Source organism: Pholcus phalangioides, unplaced genomic scaffold, assembly GCF_987345545.1.
Source record: "Pholcus phalangioides strain wild (caught in Gottingen) unplaced genomic scaffold, Ppha-v1.0 ptg000004l_1, whole genome shotgun sequence".
In the NCBI taxonomy this organism is placed as follows: Eukaryota; Metazoa; Arthropoda; class Arachnida; order Araneae; family Pholcidae; genus Pholcus; species Pholcus phalangioides.
In genome coordinates, this window is record NW_028301597.1 from 45,888,973 (window position 1) to 45,909,138 (window position 20,166).

The 20,166-nt window shown below is 39.5% G+C and overlaps 2 protein-coding genes across 2 annotated transcripts; both read left to right on the forward strand.

Annotated features, from left to right (window-relative positions):
* The first annotated feature begins 39 nt into the window (after positions 1 to 39).
* LOC149087697 (uncharacterized) lies at positions 40 to 4,552 on the forward strand. The gene is made up of 2 exons (XM_089231865.1): positions 40 to 116; positions 3,845 to 4,552. Exon 2 carries the CDS (start codon positions 3,866 to 3,868, stop codon positions 4,202 to 4,204), a length of 339 nt encoding a protein of 112 aa, XP_089087991.1. The 5' UTR covers positions 40 to 116; positions 3,845 to 3,865; the 3' UTR covers positions 4,205 to 4,552.
* Positions 4,232 to 18,389, forward strand: LOC149087698 (uncharacterized). The gene is made up of 3 exons (XM_089231959.1): positions 4,232 to 4,397; positions 16,930 to 17,000; positions 17,859 to 18,389. Exons 1-3 carry the CDS (start codon positions 4,232 to 4,234, stop codon positions 18,147 to 18,149), a joined length of 528 nt encoding a protein of 175 aa, XP_089088085.1. The 3' UTR covers positions 18,150 to 18,389.
* The last annotated feature ends 1,777 nt before the right edge of the window (positions 18,390 to 20,166 follow it).

Consider the following 20,166-nt stretch of genomic DNA (forward strand, 5'->3'; position numbering starts at 1 on the left):
AACGCTCTCTCGATATGTCTAATCCCTGTCTAGGTCGGGATCACTTCACAGAATGTCCGCTTCGATGGTCTTCACCAGTAAATGAATTTGGTTCTTTTAATCCATTAAAGGAGAACGTAAGTATGCATAGCTAACTGAGCATGTAGTAGTACATGTAGTAGTCAGATATGTCATTTATGCTGTAAGTTGGGTTGTATAGTTAGGGAAGGTTTTTCTTTTATAGTTATTGAAATAAAAATGCTAACTTTTTATATGGACACTAGGGGGTGGGTCAAAAAAATAAAATTCGCATTTTTTTAAGGGGGCACAGCGATGAAAAAGGTGCTAAAAAAAGGTCTCAAAATAACACTTGTGATTTTTTTTACATTCTGATTAGTGCAACTGCCTCTGGATTGATATCGATTTTTTGATTTTTTTCAATTTTTTTTTAAATTTTTTTCAATTTTTTTAAAAATTTTTTTTAATTTTTTTCGATATTTTTGATTTTTTTTTTCAAGGTAGGTTTCAGTTAGATTTTCGACCCATTACGTTACTTTCTACAAACATAGGCAATTCGTCACGTTGTGGTTGTGAGGGGTGGATGGGTGGGTAGAGTGAGAGAGAGTCTAGGAAGACCCTACGCGTGCGCATGCGACGCCCATGTTTCCCAGTATAACTCCGGCTGAAATAAGGCGAGGTTGTGTTGCGCTCGTTTGTGCCATTTCCATCATGGATCGTATTGGTTCAAAGTGGAAATGTCCGTTATTTCGTGATTCAAGTGACGTTAAATGCAATATGTTACCAACCTACGAAGATGCTATGAAGTTCTATGAGTGGAACCATCATTAACGTGATAATGAAACTAAGCCCGCGTATAAAGAACTAGAGGACATTGTGGTGGCAAAAATTTAAGAAATATGGTAAAGAGCTTCCATTCCTTCTGTCCAGTATCATGTATGAAATACAAAAATCTGTTAAAACCACACCCTAAAATACAGAAGTAGCAATTAGAAGAGTTTCACCGTAAATTATTGTGAGACATTCATTTCATCCTGCAAGTGTAAAAACATCGAAGAGTGCATTTTTTGCCCCAGATACAAAATATACCTGTCAGAGAGAAAAGCTTTCTAATCGACCACGCAACGAGCGACCAAAGTCCTACAAATACCTGCTTCATACTTCGACGGACGTAAGGATAAAACTTCAATTATATCAAGAAAGGACGGAAAAATGTATAGACAGAGCATTCTTAAAGAGCATATTCCATTGATAATGGAACCATCGTCAAAGCACACCAGCTTCTGGCACATCTGCATGCATGGAACAAGCAATCTTTGATTTCTTCAACGTTGGTGAATATGGAGGTGTTACACTGCTTGAAAAAGGTTGGATAAGCCGTTGCGGTGGATTATCTGTTTACTGCATATGAACGAATTCCCTTCGACACTTCTTTCTACATATTGACGGCAGCACATCGGAACCCAAAACATTTCCAGGCAAAGATATAGAAATATATGAGAAAAACGGTGTTTCGTTTCAAGTTATTTCAACAGAGTTACCCAAGTTTTTTATTCAAGGTGTTAGCACAGACCAAACATATTTGTACAGAATAGTCTCAGCAGTTTCAAAAGGCCCAAGGATTTAGCAAACAAATCGCCCGGGGGTGCAGTAGCCCAGGTTGATAAAATACTCGCCTAAAAAACCAAAGAATGTTTACAGGTGTCGCGAGTTCGATACCCGGTTCGTCCTTGTCAGAAAACTTTCCTAACACAGGATACAACAAAAATGGCGACATGACCGCAGAAAAAGATTGCTACCGCAGGGAGTCCTCGATAAAGGGGTTAGCGCACCAACTTCTCGATGAGTATAAAAAACAAGCCTGTCGTTCGGAATCAGCAATAAATTGTAGGTCCCGGTCTAATTAGCCCTCGTGTGCAGAAAAATAACCATGGACAAAACAAAAATGATCTAAATGATCAACAAATCGAAAGGCAAAATGTCTCATGCCGGATGGCTAAATCGTGCTAATCGAATTCTACGTTTGTACGTTTCGATGGAATATGCTTCTGAAAATGTAATAATTCTAACAACGTTTGTTGCCAAGTTTTACGCTCCAACTTTGGTTTGCTATCAAAACTCACCTTTCCTGTAAAGATGGAACACAGTACCTGTTCAAGCTCATCGCTGCAACTAGGTATTTGCCCGCAGAACTGAAAGGCAAAATATATCCCGTAATTCTCAACTTCGCACAACCTTAAAATTCGCAATGCTGGCCGACTCTGAACGTCACATCCGTGAACTAGCATCCCGCCGCATTCAGAAAAATAGACTCCGACTGTTTCAGCTTCCTATTGTAAAATCTGATGTATCATCTTACATCGATCTCATTGACTGGCAGAAATAGAATATATCTAATCCACTGTCATACTCTGTTTTACCCCGGCGGTGACCTATCGGTTAGAAATTCTTCGGAATATGGACTGGGTCGCCGTTTCGGTTAGTAAGTCTCGAAACGCTATGCCGAAATCCAATAGTAAGAAAGATTTTCGCGCTATTTGAAATATGATAATAATATAAATGTCACTTTTTTGTAAACTTTTTTGAAATAAATAAACGTTACTCGTGCGATTTGTGTTTGTTTTATAGACACTCATTAAGTTTTTTTTAAACCTTACTGCGACAAATCATCAAAAAAGTTAATTTTTTTTTTCAAAATATGTATTATTTAAAATCGATCCGGAGGCAGTAGATGGTAAGCCATTCTTAAAAAAAATGTATATGTGAGCTAAAGACATCATTTGGCGCCCTTTTCATGTTGTGCCGGATAAAAATTGAAAAAAGAATTTTTTACATACAACGGTGACCCATCCTAATGGACACTCTGTGGTTAAGAACCCAATTACAAAGTTGTTGCTCTGTCTCAGCGAATATTGCATTTAGAACGTGGATTTTTTTTCGTTAGTGTCAGGAGAGACAGAGAAACTATGTAATTGGGTACTATTACACCTACATTTCAAAGTTGCGGGGAGGGGGGCAAAATATAGTCCCTCTCTGATGAAGAACCTTAGTTACGGCTCTGCAATAGTGGTCGGCTGAAGTTGATTTTTTGTGGTTTCCAATTTTGATGTGCGATTGCTTGCTCATTTGAAAAAGTCCCTCCGCAGAAACTAGGTAGACCTATAGTGTAGGTGTAACCCAAACATTAGGTGGTAACCTATTCCAGCGAAATTTCCCTTTTGACTAAATTTTCCCCCACGCATTCAGAAAAATGTGCTGCCATCTAGCGGGGAAAATACGTAATCAAGTATTTTACCATAGAAAACTATTGCACTGCATTAATTTCTTTATTTTTTGCAAAATTTCTTTTGTTTGATGAACTCTCAAAATTTCCCACTAATGCTAAGAAATTTCCCACTTGGGCAAATTTTGGCCAATTTTTCCCACGAATATAGGAAATTTCCCACGAGTTACCATCACTGACCTACACTATGGTTCTTACATCGGGACCGTAACTAGGGATGGGAGAGCAAAATTTAGGAGACGGCAAATTCAAGTTGGGGACAACAAAAACCATGATTAAAATTGTCGACTTTTAAATTGGCAAAATCATGTTTGCTCCCAGGAGGCATCCTAGTTACGTCTCTGGTATGTATGTACGTGTATGTTACGTGTGTATGTTTTTGCTTTTTCATATTTGCATGTTATACGTATTTGCACACACACACACACGTGTTTGTTTTTTCTCTTTTCATTTCCGTTGCTCTCGTACATTATTCAATTTTACTCTCACTGTATATTGGGCTGCTGCCTGTTTTGTGAGTATTAAAATAAATAAATTCGATTTTTTTTCCTATTTTTTAATCAGAACTACATCATAGAACCCGAGATGTTCGCAAATGGTCTCTCCAAACTCTTACAAGCGATCCATCCCAGGAAACTCACCTTCCGTAAATGCAGCCGAACTCTGCTTTGCCGAATTATGTCAAGGTCAAATGCCAAGCTCGTGAAGAACTTCCTGGAAGCATCCGCTGGGACACACCTGACATGTGACTTGGACGCTTCTGTGAAAGCTGTCGATGGCAACGACTTGAAGGAAGAAGCCAAACCATTCGGCTTGAATCGCCTGAAGCTGCTTGAAGGAAGATGTGATACATCGTATGACGAAGATAACGATGTGAATTCAGAGGAACGCTCATTCCCATGCATGCTGCGCTTCGAGGCCTAGGTCCTGGAGGCATTCGCTGGAACAGATATGACATTTGATTTGGGCACCCGTGTTAACGCTGTCAATTTAAACGACTTGAAGGAAGAAGCCAAACCATTCGGATTGAATCGCCTGAAGCTGCTCGAAGGAAGATGTGATACATCGTATGACAAAGATAACGATGTGAATTCAACGGAACACTCATTCCCACGCGGTAATTATCGGATCCAAGAATCTCGCGCATGCATCATTCTTAAGAGCGGCTATAGCAGTTTTTTTCACGAGGTTTTATTCCATGGACATCAGGCACACATTGGCTTCGAAAGACCCCACCTCTAACATGTATATCCCGATCATCCAAAGTGCTGATTAACAGGGCCTCTTGTCACGTTCGAGTGACTTTTTTGGTCTTGTTCTCTATTGTAAATATTTGATGGTATCTTCCATAAAAAGTTTGAAGAAACCTGTAAACATGTTAATAATCATGATGTGATCATGTTGATTCAGTTTTATACAAATACAAATGCAACGCCACAACAGTTGGCAAAATGCCCAACGAGGTGGCTGATAAAAAGATGCCCATAAAAATATGGATGTCATATATTTTAAAAAAAAAACAGCAACCCAATTAAAAACGCAATTAACACAAATTATAAACAATATATACACTAACATGAATCGAGAAAAAAAAATCGGTTATCAATTCACATATGTTTATGAATACGATATATATTTATTTGAATATTTTCATTAATTTTCCGTAAACACGGGTTACTTTGGCCCAATTTTATTTTATAAAAAAATTGTTTAATCTTATTCTGGAAGTGACAAATGATAAATATTGAGATTTAAGGTAAATTTTTAGTTCAAAAGACTGATATGAAAAATCTTTTTTATAAAAGATATAATATTTTTATGAAATTTATTTGTTTTTGTTTTGGGCCAAAGTGGCCCATACGTTAAGATAACTTTGTCCCACATTAAACATTAGCCACATCAATAAAAATACACTTCGTTTATTCTTAGTTTACATTAGCTCTTCTTTCTCATATAAAATGTTTTTTTACAAATCAGTTAAGATAAAAAGCTAAACAATGCCAGTTTTATTAGAAGTCTAAGGGCATCCTGATACTAAAGTCTGGCAACTGATAGGAGACTCCGTATCCAGCGGATGTAGAGATGCTAACACGAGAATATTGGCGACGAAATGTCTAACGCGGCGGAGTCTTTTGGTAGCTGGCGTTTAGTCGAAATGAACATTTGTAGCCGCGACACCATAGTATTTCTTAGTGTTTTCAAATACAAATACAAATACAACGCCACAACAGGCAAATTGCCCAACGAGGTGGCTGACTTAAGAACATCATAGATCCCCGAGCCATTTTTTGGAGCCCTACCTACTACTACTACACCACACATGCGCCCCGCCCACACCGCCCCCCGGAACCCCCCAACGAATCGAATTTTTCGTCTGTCGTTTGTACGATGGTGTGACCACGCGTTGAATTTAAGGCATTTTTAAAAGAAATTCCCCTGATGCAGCCCTCCCCATAATCTCACCTTGACTGAAATGCGTATAATATAAATATAAAATAAATATATTACATATATATATATATAGGTATCACATACACACTCGTGCGTGGGAGGATGTATAGCTGGAACTGCATTCCCTCTCCAAGATAAACACAGTCATATTTTTTCTCTCGGTATGGTAACAACGTAGTCTGCTCTCGAAATAATGTAACGAATAATGTACGATGAATGTTAGTTTCAATGTATGGATGTACTCATGGCCCCATAGTAGGAGTGGTCACAAATTCGCTACAGATGGGCATGTGAAAAGTCTGGTGTGGGGGCCTGCTAAAGATTCCAGGCTAGGCGTCGTGCCCAAGGATGTGTGGGGGAAGGGGCATGGATGTGCCCTTAATTTCCATCTCTATTTATTCTTTTTTTGCGCAAATAATAGTGTAGGATGATAATTATTTATAATTATAATAAAATATCATCAACTTCACCGTTGCTAGAATCGTTAAAAATTTGATTTTTTTTTCCTAATCCAGTTCATAATGTGCAGAGAGGTGAGGAATTGAACTAAACACTGCGTCACTCCTTTTTCTGGTTTTAAATACTTTTTTTTTAGTATCGCTGGGCGAGGGAGAACGGGCAACTCGACTCATTCAAGTCAACTCTCAAGTCGAGGCTACTTGAGTTCAAATTGAGTCTCCTACATAAGTTCTCTTTCACGCACCGTATCGGTTAAAATTTCTTCCCGCACCCCACAAGCAATAAGAGAACAACTCTTCTTCCCCAACAGTTCAGCAAGTTAATTCACTGAAACTGTCCATACGGAATCATTTTTGGAACGTTCTGTACTCAGAAACTTGCTCTTGAATTCGTTACAACAGATTTTTTTTTCATTTCGTACATCGCATCACATTGTTCCTATGTGAACTTATTTATGAATTAGAAAAGTTTTCGTTACAACGAAATTTTCGTTATAGCGCTATTCGTTAAAACGGGATTAAACTACATGAACTAATACAGGGTGTTTCGAAATTCACGCAAATCATATTTCTCTGGTGTTTGGTCAGAACATGGTAACACAAAAATCACAGTTTTGAGATATAAGCATTTTTAATTTCATTGTCATTTTAAAAATCAGAAATCAAGTATGCATACAAATACAAATGAAAATATCATACATTAGCATGTTGTTTAGCCATATTCCCGTATCTGTGCGTTTATCTCACTTCTAATTAGTTGTAATTAGCAAGAAATGGAGATATCATGTTCTGACCAAACGCTGTGATGTGGTCAGAACGTGATAACTCCAAGAATTGTTATTTTCAATCTTCGTTCTAAGTCGAAATATATATCAACAAATAAACTTTTTATATTACTAAATAACACAATATTAACAACTAACAAATAAACATTAAATATCAAAGTCAGCCAAGTCACACACACACACATTTCAGATTTAAATTATGTTTATCCCTCTATAAGAAAGGGTTATTATGCCAAAACTTTTTAAATTTCTCACTTTCCTCATAAATAACAAGTGTTTTGCTTTATCATGTAGATTCTTCTTCACTGTCACTAACGTAAGCAGAGGCATCCTCAGATGAATGAAGTTTTTGGTAGAATGTATGGTATAGAGCAGGGGTTCTCAACCGGTGCTCCGCGGAGCCCCAATGGCTCAGCGCCGACTCGAGGAAAATAATATAAATCAGTAAATTTGATAGATAAATATATAAAAGAGGCCTAAAAGGTTCTGCTATAAAAATTATGTACAAAATAGGGCTCTTTGAGTCACACAGGGCTCCGCCATAGAAATTATATACTGGATAGGGCTCCGCGAGTGAAAAAGAGTTGACAACCGCTGATATAGAGGATCGACAAATTCCAACAAAGAAAGAATGTCGTCGTACTTCTTCTTTTGAATTTTTACTGGTTCCTCATAAGCAACAGGCAAACATAAATTATATTTGCAGACGGTCGTCCTCTTCTCTTAAAAATTGAAAAGTGTATCCTTTGGTTAGACCTTTAAGGGTTTCCTTAGTGATCTGGCATGTGCATATTTATATTTATTTATATAAATAAATATAAATATGCATATAAATATAAATAAATATAATATATGGGAAATACCCATAGAAAGAATTTTGAACACGAGAGAAATTAAATGTAAATCGATGAAAGAAGTAATTCCAGAATCCATGAAACAAATAATTCCAGAATCGTTAATGGAGAAATAATTCCGGAATTAATGGAGAAATAATTCCAGAATTAATGGAGAAATAATTCCAGAATTAATGGAGAAATAATTCCAGAATTAATGGAGAAATAATTCCAGAATTAATGGAGAAATAATTTACAGAATTGATGAAAGAAATAATTCCAGAGTCGATGAAAGAAATAATTCCAGAGTCGATGAAAGAAATAATTCCAGAGTCGATGAAAGAAATAGATTCAGAATTGATAAAAATTCGGAACTAACGGGAAAAAGATCGAAAAAATTGATGAAAATTAACATCTAATGAATTTAACAAATCTGCAGTTTATGCAAATTCAAAATTAATGGCACGGGAAAAAAAATCGAAAATTAATTGGAGAAATAATTTAATAATTGGCGATAGCCTCCAATAATTTACCATTAGCGCGGAGCCCCACAAAGTGCGACCGCAACTGTCGCACACCCCCTAGGGACGGCTCTACGTCATGGATCTCCTATTTGATTACCCGTGGTGACCCCCTTAATGTACCGCAATACCACAAGGGGCGTCAAATGGTCCCCAGGTTTTGAAAAACTGGCCTATAGATGACGCATTGACAATAAAACATTCAAGACATAACAAAGAAAATGAGTTTTTTAAAAGGCTGTAAACTTGAACGTGAGAAAAAGAAACATTTCCCCTTATCATTCATTCGTGATTCTGTAACATTCCGCGAGTTGAATTTGGTGATAGGGTTTTATATTTCGTTAGCTCCATTCTGATCGCTTTAAATTCGGGAATGTCCGAAATAAACTTAGCTAATTGACTAATTTGTACCCCGAGTTCGCCCATGATGCCAAGCCGGCCAATACCACGCTCGACATTACCGCCAAAGATCCTGCCGAAAGTCCTCATGGACCAGACTGCCTGTCAAGCTTTCAAGAATTTAACCATGGAATCGCCTGGTAAGTTCTTCTTTTTTTAAATTCCTTTCGCAATTTAGAGTGACTTTAGTGACTCTACGGCATATTGGAAGATCATTCATGTGGCCCGCGTCACATTCCCAGTTCATTTAAGTAGCTTGCAGCAAATATATATATATATACCCCCCCTAAAATTACTTCCGGATAATTACTTACGTTCATAGGGCTGTAGCGTATGTGTTTCATGTTCCGTAAGGGACTTAAGTAAGTATGCAAATATGTAACTTGTTACTTCTGCAGATAAATATGGTTAGGACCCCACAGAAAACTACTTCTTCCAAGTACCCACCATGACGGGCCCAATACGTTCCAAGGTTGGTTATGGGTGAGTAGTGTGGCCGCTCGACCAGTGGCAACGATCGTCAAATGCTGGAGGCTGTAAAGTATTGCAAGGCTTGTCGAATGCAAGGGCTACACCACACATGTTCAACCTACGGCCTTCGGGCCAAATTTGGTGCTCGGTGCCTGCTGATGTGGTCCGCAACCTCAAACCGCGGCGCAGTTCCAGATCACTTAATTGACATGTGCAGTGTAGTTGTAAATTACTTGAGTAACTAGCAATGCAGATCCAGATCACTCAAACTGTCCACGGTATAGTTCCATAGCACCTACGTAGACCGCGGTGCAGGTCCACGTAACTTGAGTTACCAGCGTCACAGTTCCAGATCAGCAGTTGCACATCACTTAAGTGGTCTATGGCACATTTTCAGATCACTGAAGTCACACTTCGGTGAGCGGCGGCATACTTACAGATCACTTGAGTAGCCTGCGATACAATTCCAGAGGACTGAACCGCACCACTGCACATTTACAAATCACTTAAGTGACCTGAGGTTGGTTATGGGTGAGTAGTGTGATCGCTGTACCAGTGGCAACGATCGTCAAACATTAGAGGCTGTAAGGTATGGCAAGGCTTGTCGAAAGCAAGGGTACTGTAAGCTGATTCCAGAGTACTTAAGCGGCACGCGGTGCTGGTCTACCTCATTTAAGTTACCCGCGGCAAGTTCCAGATCACTCAAGCACATTCCGCGGTGCATTTACATATCACTTAAGTGACCTGCGCCATGGTGTCACAGCACTTAAGTGACCCCCTACCATTCACAGATCACTTACATGGCCCGTGATACTTTTTCAAACCAATGAAGTGGCCGCTTTCTACTAAAGATTGAGCACCCTTGGCTTGGACCAGAGTGTAGCCAATGGAAGCAAATATTTGTTTTCAATGTTTGTCTTTCAGTTCCCACCCTCAATTCGAAAAGGAACCGCCTTTCTTCCCGATCTTCCAATACACACATGCTCAATCAATGGTCTGCGGGGCAAATGGGGCTCCTGGAAACATCTTATGTGGCCAGCGACATCAAACCTAATTTTTTTAAAAATTATCGAACATCTTACATCACTCACTGACCAAGTCCCAAACTCTCTAGGTCACTCATTTGATCACTCACTAATTTGATCCTTGACTATGTACGCAGAGGTGCATTTCCACGTGATTTAAGTGGCACGTGGCATATTTAATAATCATTTGATTGACGCGCTGCATAATTCGAGAGAGCACTATGCGCCCCCCCCCCAGTACTCTTTTGACCAATCGCATGCTGGCAAATATTCTGTAGGCCATCCTTTTAATCAGTTGCTTTTTTTTCAAATTCTTTAGGTCTCTCTTTCTGTCACTCATTGACTTGGTCCTGGACCCTAAGTCATTCGTTTTGTCACTCACTTATGTGGTCCCTCGCATTTTCACACGATTTGAATGTCCCGGGCCATATTTAATAATCGCTTGAGTGACCCGCGGCATAATTCAAGAGAGCCCTTATGCGGTCCCGGCATTCCTTTGGGTCTTATTTGGAATAGAATGCCCCAAATATCCTCTTTTGAGAATTTTTATGGGGTCCCGGCATCACTCACATGCTTTCAAACTTTTTAGACCCCTCTACAATTTACTCCCCGACCTAGTGCCGGACTTTTTAAGTCACTCGTTTGGTCACTCACTGACGCGGTCCCTCGTTCTCTACGCAGAGGTGGATTTATGGCTTTACATTTGTGGGCTGCACAAAATTTTCCACCCTTCTCCCATTCTATAATTTTCTTGAGAACTCTTTTCTCAAATTTGTCACCTTGGGCGTACAGGGTGCACTACCCGCCACTCCCCGTAAATACACCTTTTTTTTTAATCACTCTTTTTGTCACTTATTAAGTCATGCACTGACGTAGTTCTTCGCTCTCTTTCGATCACTAGCATGCTTGCACATCCTAAATCGCCCTTTTGGTCACTCACCGACCTAGACCCTCATTCTCCGTTCGGGTCACTCGTATGATTTCACACGCAAAGGATATTTCTCTTGATCGCTCACAAACCTGGTCCCTCATTCTTCTTTCGAGGTGACCCTGTCGTTCACTTAATAACATAGTCCTTTTCTCTCTAGCTCTGTCTTTCGGTCACTCACTGGCATGGTCTTTAGCTCTCTAGTTCACTGTTTAGGACGTTCACAAGCTTGCACACTTTCTTGGTCGATGTTGCCGGATTACTCAAATGACCTGAAGCATATTTAATGATCACTTGGATGATCCACTGCATGGTTCGAGAGCACTTGACTACTACTTCACCAAACGCCAACTCTGGCCATATCGCTATATTGCAATTTACTGCCATTAGTGAGATGGGTTGGAAGTGAAGGCGCCGTCTATCGGTGGTCGACTCGAGTTCGTTAGGGAAAATATCTTATCTATATCCTCCCTTGGGTTCGAACCCAGGACCTTGACAACAACCTTCACGATGGTAGACGAGCATCTTACCACCATGCCACTCGGGCACCAGAGCACTTGACTGACTCGTGGCACATTTTCATATATCTTGGGTGCACAGCGATACGTTTTCATACCATTGAAGTGGCCCGCACTCTCCTGAAAGTTGAGCACCCTTGTTTCAATCCGTCTGGCCACACATTGGGCGAAGAATTCCACCAGTCATAGCACGGGTCAAAACGTCATTTATATGCTTATGCCGCACAACTGAAACGCTTTTGAAGAAAAGGCTCCTCCCTTCCCAACAGACATCCATAAATATACATTGAATTTGTTGAATATTTTCAAATAAATTCAATGAATTTGATTGCATCTGGCGTTTCCGTTGTCTACAGCGTGTAACTCAAACTAGGACCCATGGACCCAATATGGCTCTTGTCGTCATCTAATGTGGACCGCAATCTGAAACCTAATTTTGTAAAAATGAACTAGGCAATACATTTTTCCATGTCTTTACGTGATACGCACACAGAGCAGTTCCAAATCACAGTTTCCAGCGGCCCACTTAGGCGGCTCGCGGTATATTTACAAATAACTTGAATGAATTGTGACAATTTCAGAGCACTTCAGTTTTGAAGGCCCGAATACATGAGCCTTCGTAGAAGTCTAAATCAGCCGTCTTCAGTTTGAGGAAGAGTTCCGCTTCCTGAAATTTGAGTCTATGGTCCTCTTGCCAGCAGTGAGCGGCGATGGTCAATTTTTCACATTCTTGATTCTTAACACAACGAGCATGCTCATTAAATCTAGTTATTATGTGTCTTCTTGTTTGCCCTATAACCAAGAGGGCAATCATAATGCCCCATTGTCTACTCTGTGGTATAGCATCTTTAGGAGGTTTGAAACTTAAGCTTTTAGTAGGCACATCTATGGTTGTTAGGTTAACGTTTTTGAGAAAAAATCAGTGAGACTATTGAATCGTAGGTTACAACTAGTAGGATACTTTCTTTGAGTGGCCTTTCTGCGATAGTTTATAAAATAGTTCCTCTTGTTGATTTCATGAATTTTCTAAAGTTTCAAAAGGCATGCTGAGATTCATGAGCAGGAGTCGTATTTGAAAAAAAAAATACCTGATAAAATCGCCCCGTGGCCGTAAGCTTTTTAATTTCTCTATTGTCCCTTCGTATATGTACAATTTTTGTCGGCTTGTATGATCGTAAATCAACACAAAGGCTCGTAAACCGAATCAATTTTTGTTTTTCGTAAACAGAATTCTGTGGTATAGCATCTCTGGGGGGGGGGGGAGGAAATTGAAAAACGTTTCTAAAACGTGCGAACACAAGGTAACCAATTTAGACATCGATACGTCAAATAGAGGTCATCCAAACATTTGTTGTCAAAAGCCTGAATGAGAAAGGGGATAAAGGGAAAATTGTATTAGAGGATATCTCGTTTCAATCATTGGATTTTAAATTTTTAAAACAAAGGAAAAATAAACTTTAATGGTCGAATACCCGACTTATCCTGACACTGGAGAAGCATACAGCAGTGTGATGTTATCAAGAGCCACACCTAAGATATTTTTTTATTCGGGGACGTCTATTGGCTGAAGATGATCAAATGGTGGTTCTTTTCGTAGTTTGATTGGACGTCTCAGAGAAAAACTTTATTGCGGCCACAGAATCACGTCCAGGACAGCAAAACGATTTGATATAGAGAATTGCAAAAAGTTTTTGCCAAAGGAAAATATTTCGAGACGGGCCTGCCACGGCAAACGGGAGCAGAGGAAAAAAGAAAGGGTTCAATTCTCCACGATATTGATCACCCCACTTCACTTTCAAGCCATTGGAAAGAAATACGGATGATCACTATTTGACGAATCGGTGATAAGCATGGTGACCTTGGCCTGAACTAACAACACGTTAGAAAAAGGGAAAAAAGTAGGAGAAAGGAAGAAAATAAATCAAATGCAACGAAAACAGTATAATTGTAAAGTTGATAAGAGAGTACGCATATGAAGTAGATTTCTTTTTTTCACCCTCGCCCTATATGTTCTCTTTGGATCTTCTATGTATATTGAGAAAGGTACATCATATGTGGGAAACAAAATAATCACTAATAGAAGTATAAGGATGAAAGGAGGTAAAAAGAACAACTTTTTTTCCATAGGGTTACAACAAAGATTTACGATGTTTAGGAAAAAGAAAAGAAAACAGAAATTACTGGAATTAATTCCACTGGGGTTCGGACGTAATATTACGTCCTTGATCGTAGAGTGATAAAAATACATTTTTTTCCTTTGGTCGGCATTTCACTACAAATGTTCGATATAAGAGATACTTTACAAAACCTGAAAAACAACCAAATAAGCCCATTGGTTACGTTCGCTCGAATGTAACCAATACGCTTACTGGTTATATTTCGAAGTATTATAAAATAAATTTTATCAAAATCTTTAGTGAATTCTGTAATTTCTTTTTCGTTCTAAAATTCTATGATAAAATTCAACCGTCACCTCATGATTTTACATGCCAAAAAATGCGGGACACGGGCAGTTTGAACGCTGATTAAGACTTAGGGATATGTTTACCTGAAGAATAACACAGTTGGCCATCGGTTTCCGAACTTAATTCGTTCCTGAAATCCGTTCGTATAAACCGAAATGTTCGCAAATCAAAATTATTATCCCTATAGGCATCAATGTAAAACAAATGAATTAATTTAATTTTTAATTCACTCCTTTTCACTCAAGTTTATTATGTGAAACTGTCTAACACCATCATACATTGAAAAAGGGCTTTCCCCTAGAGAGGGAAACAATCCCAAATTTACGAAATAACAGGCTTATATACTATACCAGGGCAGAGCCGGACCCATGTCCAGTCTCATTAAATTCATCTCAATGTCGAATACCTTGAAATTTCTGCCTGTGGACCTAGCTATCTGGTCATGATGCTTTCTGAGCAGAATTTATGACTCTTTAAGTCATTTGTGTTGCTAGAGACCAATAAGCACTCAGAGATTGTTGATTCCGTGTCAGAGATAATTGAAAAACTCCGCTGAAAAATTTCGTTGATGTAAACGTCCTCAAAGTTTTAAATGTCATGCCGAGATTCATGAGAAGGAGTTGTGTTTGAAAAAAATCCCTAAAAAAATCACCACGTGGTGGTAAGCTGTATTTTTCTCTATTTACCATTCATTAAAACAATGGTCTTTGGCAACAGGGGAAAACTTTACAATGCTTTGTGCAATTGGCAAGAAAACCATGACAACAATATGAATTCAACAGACACCTCTAACAGTGCGAGTGAACAGTATATATGTGAGTATAAATAGGGGGTTTGTGCACCACATTTGATAGATTGAAATGCGTGTTTTTTTTTTGGCAATTTTTAAACAATATAAAAGTTGGAAAATAAATTTTCAAAGCTCTCGTTAGATTGTCTAAAAACTTCTCCAGAATTTGAGAGAAAAGAATGTAAGGGAATATAGAAAAGTTTTAAATTTTTCTTGTAATTGCCGAGGATTTTTCCATTGGAAGCCAAGAGATCGTGTACCAACTCCGCCAGTATCAAGTAAAAGTTAATGCTACATTTTCTTTGAGGGGAAAACTGAATATGCATAAAAACCGCATTACTTGTCGACTAGACTAATGAAAAGAAGCTAATGGGAGGTTGGGAGGGTTAGCTGGGAAGTGAGGGAGGGACCTGGGTGTTGTGGTAACCTGCCCTCGTTCTGTCCATGACTAAATTGGGTGATACGTCATCTGTTCGGGCGTGTGAGTTCAGGGGGAGTTGAGTGTCTTGCTTCCCTGCATCGGGCGTTATAACGGTGTTATTATCAGTGATACCGGTCCAGATTTTACAGTGGAAATCAAATATCCCTTTTTTATTACCCATAGAGCAGCATTTCTCAATCTTTCTGAATCCAAGGACCAGTAACATATCTGAGATAGTTCAACGGAACTCTAACTTACAGTATAAGTATCGTGATCGTAAGTCCCGTATTTTGCATTCCTCAATTTCCAAATTTTACGTTCCTTTCTTTTGTCCGTTCCGATTTCGTAGAATTGTGCCGTTTTCTTCACTTCCAATAAATTATTATTCGAATTTCTAATCTTCACTTAAAATGGTGAATGAAGTTAACTTTCGCAACATATGAATTATACTGTAATTATTTATGAGACTAAAAATATTATAAATACAACGCCACAACAGGCAAATTGCCCAACGAGGTGGCTGACTTAAGAACATCATGGATCCCCGAGCCATTTTTTGGAGGCCTTACCTACTACTACACCCCCCCCCCCTCCGCGGAACCCCCAACGAACCAGTACATGCGGGAATGTGCGTGTAGTGAAACCTGACGTGAAGTTTTGTTGTTTCTCTGTAATGCTTGTTATGTGTAGTGCTGCCATCTGCCACAAGTTTTTCTAACTATGAGTGAAGTGTTATGATTGAATGATTTATCGTTGTAGGACTGTTGCTCTCTGTGGCGAGACATTTTAACGGGGAGATCGGCTCGCATTTCGTAATTTCTGGAGGTGGGTGGGTTTGAACTCATGTACCCTGAACTCTTCCCATCTCTAATCCCGTATCTTAACAACCGACTACTACAGCACTAACTCCACTTAGCTCTTACATATTTTGTCATGTTAAACGTTTTTTCCGTGACCCACATTTTAATTCACTGCGAGTTCCAATAGTCCTTCACTTTTCCACCTATTCATGATTTTGAGCGACAATTGGTGATTTTGCTTGCTTACGGCAACGTTTTTGCTGATAATTGTCCTTGTCCCGCATTTTTCCATGGTTGAGATCAATTTCCTGTAATGAGTGATCCCCAGTAATTATGATTTTTTTTGTTTACGAAATATATTTTAGTTCACAAACATTAGTGTGTGCGTGTAATGAGTAACAAAATAATTTTTCATTTGGTGAAATTTGAAATAATCACCTAAGCCTGCGAACCACCTGTATCATATGTTCTATAGGAACCATCGAACCTGAAATTTTTACTACCATAACTCGTATGATTTCCTTTCCATCCGGATTCTTTTCCGAACTCTTTTGGGAAAGAATCGGATTATTGAGAAAAGAACCGGATAATAGCAGAATTGGATACGCGAGTGCACTATGGTCTCAGCCTTAGTGGTGAAATCTTGCAATACTGACAGATGCCACCGTTCTATGAAAGTGGATTATAAGTATTTAATGTCATGGTACCATGTTGATAATTGAGAAATCGTAAAGATTGCGTGATATTTTCTGACGCTCTCTCGATATGTCTAATCCATGTCTAGGTCGGGATCAATTTACTACCGATGATCAGATCCAAGTCGGCGAAAACATAACTGGCTGTTTCAATGATGACGTAAGTATGCATAGCTAACTATGGTGTATGTAGTAGTTGTAAGTTGGGATTACATAGTTAGGGAGGTTTTTTTTTCTGTGATAGTTATTAAATAAAAATGTTAACGTTTTATACGGCAAAGTTGTTGCCCTGTCTCTCCTGAGAACAACAAAAAATTTCCATGTTTCTAAGCGAAATATTCGCAGACATTTGAATTCAAAAATCAGAGAAAAGTTGGGGAAAGAACAGCATAAACTGACGGACAACGCTTCTTTGAAATTTCATGATTTCAAAGTTAGATTATGTATTTACTATCAAGATAATGGGAGAAGGAACACATTATTACAAAACCCAACACTTTATTTATTACACCTGCATTTCAAAGTTGCAGGGGGGCGGGGGTAAAATATAGTCCTTCTCTCTCCGAGGAAAACCCTTAGTTCCGGCTCTGCGATAGTGGTCGGCTAAAGTTGATTTTCTGTGGTTTCCAATTTTGAGGTGCTAGCTCATTTGAAAAAGTCTCTTCGCAGAAACCAGGTAGACCTACACTATGCTGCTTACATCGGGATTGTATCTGGGGATGGGGGAGCAAAATTCAAGTTGTGGACAACAAAAACCATGATTAAAATTGTCGACTTTTATATTGTCAAAATCATGTTTGCACCCGGAAGGCATCCTGGTTACGTCTCTGGTATGAACGTGTATGTTGCACGTGTATGTTTTTGCTTTTTCATATTTGCACGTGTTTTTTTTCTCTCCCTCTCCCTTTTCATTTCCGTTACTCTCGTACATTATTCAATTTTGTTCTTATTGTAATTATGCAGCTGCCTGTTGTGAGTGTATTAATAAATTCGATTTTTTTTCCTATTTTTTTATCAGAACTACGGCATGGATCCCGAGAAGTACGCAAATTTCCTCTCCAAACTTTTACAAGCGCTCCATCACGGGAATCTCACTTTCCATAAAGGCAGCAGAGCGCTTCTTTGCCGTATAATGTCAAGGTTAAACTCCAAATTTGTGAAGAATTTCCTGGAAGCATCCGCTGTTTCACATCTGACGTGTGACTTGGACGCCGCTGTGAAATCTGTCGATGGCAACGACCTGATGGAAAAAGCCAAATTATTCGGCTTGAATCTCCTGAAGCTGGTCGAATTAATACATGACACGTAAGGATGTGAATTCAGCGCAACAACCATTCCCATGCATGCTGCGCTTCGAGGCCTCGGTCGCCAACCACCACCTGAAGAGCGTCTGCAAGGGCAATGTCGACCAGAGGACGGCCATTTACATGAACACTGTACTGGAATACATGACTAAGGAGATCGCGGAACTGTCTAGCAGCGCTGCCAGGGAACACGTTGGGAACAAGCAGGCCGTCATCACGCAGCTGGACTTGGAGGCTGCCGTCGAACGCGACTCAGAAATCATAGCTTTGATGAAGTGAAAAGTGATTGGCTCGAATAGCCAAGAAAAATAATCAGGAGTTTATGTAGCCATTGCCCCGAAAAGGGGAGTAAGATGATTTTTCGTGATTCGAATTTCGGCATGTTTCTAAATCCATATTTTTAGTTTGTTAGTTGCCGGACAAATAATAACAATAGTTTTCTTCGTGTTGAAATCTGTTCATGTTTGGCGAGAACTTAATTTTCTTAGACCAAATGTCAAATCAAAAGCGATACTCTCCTCAAAAATAGAGTTTTATATCTTATGCGAAATTAGGGTGTTATAAGATTTTTTCGGCATCGGGAGAAATTCAGGAGCCTCCCGGAAAATCTGGGGCACTTGGAAGTTACAGATTCCGGGTAAAAAAAAAAAACCCCCGTGAATACACGATCAGCCATTCGTATGTTCCGCACTTTTTGTGTCTGAAGAGATGACCATTGTGTGTAAAGTTACTGTTCACTTTGCTCAATGAATCATAGCAGATTTAGGTTTCAGGACCGGACTTACGGGTGCCTGCAACGGTGCAAATATTCAATCATTACGCTTCATTCACAGATATAAATGGCATTCCTGAAAAAAAATCAGACCCAACGCTGACTACGCATTAGGACTGTTAGGTACACAAACCCTGTTCCAGACGGGATCCGGAAATTTTTCCTCCGACATTTCGTCCCCGATCTTTCGTCCCTGGAACGTGTAGTCCCCGTCACATTTCACCCCCGGAAATTTCGCCCCTGACATTTGGTACATTTGGCCCCTGGGACGTTTCACCCCCGAAATTTTCACATCTGTCCTGAACGCATGAGTGACTGTGTGAGTGACCATGTGAATGTGAAATCGGCTTTGGAAGTGAGTTAGCGACCGTACAAATGACTAAGTGAGAGATAGAATGACTGACCAAGTGAGCGACAGTATCTGTGAGTGTGGAATTGACTGTATGAGTGAGTGAACGTATGTGTGTTCAAGTGAGTGCTTGACCATATGAGTAATCGAGTAGTTGACCGTACGAATGACCGAGAGATTGACCAAATGAATGATTGCATGAGTAACCAGGTGAGTGGCGGTATGAGTATCCAAGCGAGTGGTTGACTGTACGAATGACCGAGAGATTGACCAAATGAATGATTGGATGAGTAACCAGGTGAGTGGCGGTATGAGTATCCAAGAAAGTGGTTGACCGTGCGAATGACCGAGAGATTGACCAAATGAATGATTGTATGTGTAACCGTATGAGTGACGGACTGAATGTGTGTATGAGTTTCCAAGTTGGTGACCAAGTGATTCAGCGTATGAGTGACCAAGTGATTCAGCGTATGAGTGACCAAGTGATTCAGCGTATGAGTGACCAAGTGATTCAGCGTATGAGTGACCAAGTGATTCAGCGTATGAGTGACCAAGTGATTGAGCGTATGAGTGACCAAGTGATTCAGCGTATGAGTGACCAAGTGATTGAGCGTATGAGTGACCAAATGATTGAACACATTAGTGATCGAGTGACTTACTGTATGACTGTCACTCATACCAATTTCCATGCGGCAGATGAAATGTCAGGAACTATATTTTCAACTCACTTTTGATCGCCCACAGGGTCACTCACTTGGTCAGGACAGGCAAAATGTCACAAGTAGATGTCCAACTCACTTTATCACTCATACGGTCACTTACATGGTCATTATTACCATCAATCATCTGTTCACATGTATCAAAGTAAAGATTTATTATCAGCACTGTAAGGAAAGATGAC